Source organism: Echinops telfairi, unplaced genomic scaffold (assembly GCF_000313985.2).
Source record: "Echinops telfairi isolate 266 unplaced genomic scaffold, ASM31398v2 ScPeMD7_3533;HRSCAF=4204_0, whole genome shotgun sequence".
Classification (NCBI taxonomy): domain Eukaryota; kingdom Metazoa; phylum Chordata; class Mammalia; order Afrosoricida; family Tenrecidae; genus Echinops; species Echinops telfairi.
This window is the reverse complement of record NW_022107431.1, coordinates 33612043-33617753: the sequence shown is the minus strand read 5'-3', so window position 1 is coordinate 33617753 and position 5711 is coordinate 33612043. Positions and strand designations below refer to the sequence as shown.

The following is a 5711-nucleotide window of genomic DNA, read 5'->3' as shown; positions in this document are numbered from 1 at the left end:
CATCCTCATATAAATATATTTGCATATGTACATGTCTTTATCTAGACCTCTATAAATGCCCTTTGCCTCCCAGCTCTTTCCTCTATTTCCCTTCTGCATACTGGACATTTTAGATGATCTATTGTAGGGACTCTGGATCCTGTTAGTCTCTTCTTAGAGTACTGAGTTTTACTATACCATGCACATAATTATTTACTTGGTTCTCTTTGATGGTACGATCAGGAATGGGGTTTTATTAGCGTGTCTCTGTTTGGATTTTGCTTTCAATTTGAACAAACTCCAAACTCCCCTTACAGTTGCTAAAATATGTGCTCAGTCCCTCACTCTTTCAGTTGCTCTTCAGTTTTCTCCTAGGATATCTGTGGGTTCTATCTCAAATATGAACATTGAGGGCATTAGAATTATATATATATGACTCACTCCTTTCTCCTGTGGCTCATCTGGAGCTCACTCTGCCATGAATTTAGTCTCATCAGGATCCATCTGTCCCAGGTCCCCTCTGCTGTTCCAATGTTTGACCTGTCTACACCCATCCCAGACCCACTGCCTGAACCGCTACAGCTTTATGATGTCTATCTGGTAGACCAGCTCCTCCCACATTGTTCTTCTCCAAAATAGCTTTGTTAGGTTCCAGCTCCTGGCCAGAAGGGGTGGTACACCTAGGTGGGTGTTACACCTGGATTGGCCCATCCAAGCCAGGCAAATTTGATTCAGCCAATGGAGTCGACCAGTATCTTTGACCATGCCTCCCAGAGGGGCCCCTGAAAAGCCGGAGGTTTTGCCCTGGCGTTCTCTCATGGCCGCTGAGCAGCTGGGTCCCGAGTACTGATGCTGCCTACATTCTCTATAAACTCACTTGGATCACAAACCAGGCTCCGGCGTGAATTCTTTCTCACGTGGAGCAAGCACCAAGGTATTTCTCTCCCCCGAGGGATCTAACAGCTTTGCTTCTTCTTGACTCTTTATTCTTCCAAATATAATATAGAATCCTTTTAGCGAGATACATGAAAAACCCTACTAAGGGTTTTAACACTTTTAAAATATCAAGTGTTCTCATCCACAAACTTGGTATATTTTCCCATTCTTTCAGCTAATCTTTACGATCTGTAAAACTATACATACCCTCATAAAATGATATGTAGCTCCTGTAGTACATATTAAAGATCAGATCTTAAAAAATATATAGTTATATATTTAGGATACTTTCTTAGTATCTTTCCATCTAATTTTACCCTAATTTACTGTGCCCTACTTCATAAATTTCATCCAAATAAGTCATTAAAGCTCTAAAATCTAAGACTGAGTTCATAAAAATACAATGCAAAATCGAATTTGCACGCACGCGCACGCGTGTGCGCACACACACACAGGTCGTGCCATGGTCTGTGAAGTTCCTTACTTCCATCATGTGTACTTACCAGTGGGCTCCATGGTCTCTACTCTCAGTATCTGTGAAATTAGAATCCAAAAACGTATCTTTGTAGATTCGCCCCACCAGGCAATACATATCAGAAGCGACTTGTCCTTCACTCTGCACCAGGGGGATCATGATATCAAGAGCTTTTGCTCTATCTCCAGGGAGATTTCTCCTAAGACAGGGGCAAAAACATCTTGTTTCAGTACAAATCCCAGAAACAATGGGTCCATTATCTCTTTTAATCCTTATTTAATACGTTAATTCTAATCAGGGTTAACAGGCTGAAAACCATCAGATTTTGAGGGTACTCGATAGTCCTCTGTCCTCTATAAGCATTTTGTTGCTAATCCTATTGTATGTCCACTGGGTCTAATTAACAAGGATCTCTTCCGAGACGCTTTCTGTTAAAAGCGGTGGGTGTTTACTCCCAACACAGTCTTCCCCATGGTACTTGCAAGTAAATGCAAAATTCAAAAAAACCAAACCAAGCCACACACTGCCATTGAGTCGTTTCTCCCAGTGACCGTAGGAGACAGGGTAGAACTGCCCTTATGCGTTTCAGAGACTACAACGCTTTACAAGTGTAGAAAGCCTCACCTTTCTTCCAGTGAAATTAAGAAAGCGGTCTGCGGCCCAAGTGGTGTAGACTCACCTCTCCCAAGTAAGGACCAAAGCCTGACCCTGGACCTTAATGGGCAAACGAATTCACAGACTGTACTCCCAGACCCAGGTCGACCCAGGAGCTGCCTAATATCTAAGTGTAACCCATCAATAATCCAAGAAATCTGCTTCGTGTAGGCAATTTTAAAATAGCAAACATGTGTGGGTAGTTCTCAAAAGCATATAAAAATGTTCTTAAAGAGTTATTTTTTGAATCTTAAAAACATTATGCTAAGTGAACGAAGCTAGTTCCAAAAGACCACCTGACGTATGATTCCATTTATAGGAAATATTCACGATTGGCAAACCTAAGAAGACATAGTAGATTGGTCGCTGGGCAGGACCGGAGGACTTGGGGAGAAATGAGAGGGTGACTAGTAGGGGGCACATAACATCTCACTTTTCAGAAATGACTTATTTGAAAGTCAGTTAGGGTAGATAATCTCTGGAGAGCTCATCTATATCAGCTACCTCTAAAGGGGAAAAAAAGGATGCTCAATAAGCAGTGTTGTCCATAGATCGGAACCATTCAACAGCACCTCACGACCGCCAGCACAGTGAGGGGCACATAGATGCATCCAGGCTATCCCGCGTGGTCCAGGTGAGTGAGCTCTGTAGGTTGGGTGGCTACAAAAGGAGAGCAGTGATCTCTGGCTGAGTAGCAGGCTGACAGGTTTCTTTCTAGACCAGCAGTTCTCAACCGGTGGGTCGCGACCCCTTGGAAGGTCGAATGACCCTTTCACAGGGGTTGCCCGATTCGTAACAGCAGCCAAATGACAGTGATGAAGTCGCAACGAAAATAATGTTATGGTTGGAGGGTCACCACCACACAAGGAGCTGTGTGAAAGGGCCGCAGCATTCGGGAGGTTGAGAACCACGCTCCAGACAGAGGTGGTAGAACCTAGCGATGAAGCGCACGGGCTCTGTCCAAGGGGCTTTGGTTTGGGATGCGTTTTGGGACATGTTAACCATGAGCCTCAAAGAATGCTACTTAACCGTCCCAGACTCTGGTTTCTTCATCTACAGGAGAGCCATCGAGCCCTCCCTGACACATTGTACTAGCGCATGATTTTGTTCTCCTAAATCGTTCTCTGTCCTTATTACGTAAGTTAGTTATTTGTGCCAGCCTGGCCGATAATCACATGTGGGGCTGGTTGAAAGGCGGAGGGATAAATGGGTGGTGAGCCTCGCCTTTCTAGTTCTCGGGTCTCTTGTTTTGTGATGGTTGCATCGGGTGCAGCTGCCTTAGCAGTTCCCTGCTTCAGCTTTCAAGATTGACTTCCTCCAAGACATCCCCAAGGAGAAGCCACATGGACCTATCCCGATGCAGCCCTGGGTGCTGGAGCAGCCGTGTGGAGACCCCTGCTAGTGCTGAGATGCTTGTTCGTTCACTGACTCCTGCAGTCGGCATCATTGCCTCTGTTTTGTGAGGTGGAGGACTTTGTGGACTGGTGTTGGGTTAATGGGTTAATGTTGGACTTGTGGGCTTGGGCAGCATTGGGTTGGGATGTTTTCGTGATGCACCTTTTCTTTACATAAAACTCTTTCTTATATATGAGTTGCTGTGGATTTGTTTCTCCAAAGTACCTAAACTAATACATTACGTATATAATCCACTCTCCACCACAGAAGGGTAGCACAACTAAACTTTGGATAGTAGCACAACTAAACTTCAGAGAGTTCACTGCTCAGGCCCGTCCACATCTGAAGTCTGATTGAGGGCTCACCACGGTGACTCTGGACAAGAAGGTGCCTTGAGAGGTGCCACGATTCAGGGAGCAGGCGCAGAGGCCACGCCTGAGGAAGGAAGGATGCAGGCAGTGCCTGGTCCTGTCCCATTCCAACATGGAGACAAGAGAGTTTTGATCGTAATTTCAGGGCCGGCCCAAGGAAAACATTCTCTCGTTAGGTATATATTCACCCAGATAGAACTGTCTTTACTATTCTCTAGTAAATTTTCCTGTGGACAATCATTTGGTGTTGAGCAGATTTGCTGAAAGGCAATTCTATAGCCCTATGATTTTGTTTTTGTAAACAGTTTTATTGGCACATAACTTACATGTCATACAATTCAGTAGCTCAATCCTATCAAGAATTTTACAATCACCACAATCAATTTTAGAATATTTTCTCCTTTCTTGTACTCATTGTTCTTATCTCCCCATCTCCCCCCAACCTTCCCTGCCATACCCTTAAGAAGCCATTCATCTAGTTACTGACTCCATAGATGTACCTATCCTGGATTTCACATACAGAAAACATCAAACAATAATAACAAAGTAAAACAGAGAAAAACCTCAATTGAAAGGAAAGAAGAAAATGTTAAAAACCAGAAAAAATTTAAAACAGGTCAAAAAAGCTATCAAACGATAAGAGTGTTAAATTTTAACCTAACTACATCTGCAACAACCCACTTTCCAATGCACGTGGTCTGATAGCAAGGCTAGTCACATGGTCCATGGTTAGAGGGGATTCATCAGAGGCTTAATACACATGTATTTCCTCTTCATTAAAAAAAAAAAACTGAACCAACTTTTAAATGGATCAAAAGGAAGATCAAATAATATTATATTTTAACCTAACTATATGTACCATAATCTGACAAGAAGGCTCTTCACATCCCTCCTTCTGTAAACCAGGTATTCACAATTTAAGCTGTGGTAGCATTCCCTCCTCTGGGTTTGGGTTTTATTATTTGGAATCCTCGGATCACATGGATGGGTGTGCTCCTTCCAAGTGGACTTAGCTGATGTCTCACTTCGACGGCTGCTCTATTATATTTTCCTGCCTGTCGGTACTTGCTATCAAGTCCAACTCAAAAGTGCAAGCGTTGCCAGGGGAGCAAAAGCAGACTTTAAGTATAAAAATAGTGGAGGGCTTCTTATACTGACAGAATATCAGAAATTCCTATATTTGGAATGCTTTCCATAGAGGTGTTAATGTGGCATTGTAATGAGGCACAGCTGCAATGCTTCAGCAAAAGCTAAAGAAGGTGTTAGTACATTCTGGAAGGGAATGTTTATCTCTTACCTATTCAGTGCAAAAGCGTAATGAAACTTCACATGGTGATGGGAGGCCAAATCAAAGGTTGGTAGTTTTTCTAGTGTCTCCACCAGCTTCACAATAGAGTCATAATCCTTTCAAACAAGAGGAGAATAATACAGAATCAAACCTTAGGGGAAAATTCTGACAATAAAATACCTTTTGACAATCAGATACCCACTGAATCCGAGGCAGGTATTAAAAAGAGAAATTTGAATCCGAGGAACACTTTGAAGAATGCCGAACTATTTTTGCTTTTTCTTATAAAGGGGTTGGAGGGTGCTGGGTGTGTGTGTGTGAATAAAAAATAGCACTATAGAATAAGAAAACATTAAACATATCAAATGTGAAGCTATTGTTTCTCAGCATGTCATACATCTACGTCAATACACTTCTGAAGGTGGCGATTCCATCTCTATATCCTCTCTCTGAAGGACTCTGAGCTCTTCCATTTACACCACATCAAGAGGATGGTTTGGCAGCCCTGAGGGTCTCAACCAGCGGCTATGCGTTGGGCTGCTAACTTAAGGTGACCAGACGTCCCGTTTTTGGTGGGACAGTCCCGATTTTTAACAATTTTTCCCGCGTCCCA

At 43.1% G+C, this 5711-nt stretch overlaps 1 protein-coding gene across 1 annotated transcript in view; it reads right to left on the bottom strand.

Moving 5' to 3' along the window:
• Nucleotides 1-5711, bottom strand: part of MAP3K5 (mitogen-activated protein kinase kinase kinase 5) — a 230658-nt gene that overhangs the window by 119313 nt on the left and 105634 nt on the right. Inside the window, exons 6-7 of the mRNA XM_045294594.1 lie at nt 5108-5214; nt 1419-1589 (exon numbers count right to left, since the gene is read on the bottom strand). Of these exons, the coding sequence (XP_045150529.1) occupies nt 1419-1589; nt 5108-5214 (278 nt within the window). The remainder of the gene's footprint in view (nt 1-1418; nt 1590-5107; nt 5215-5711) is intronic.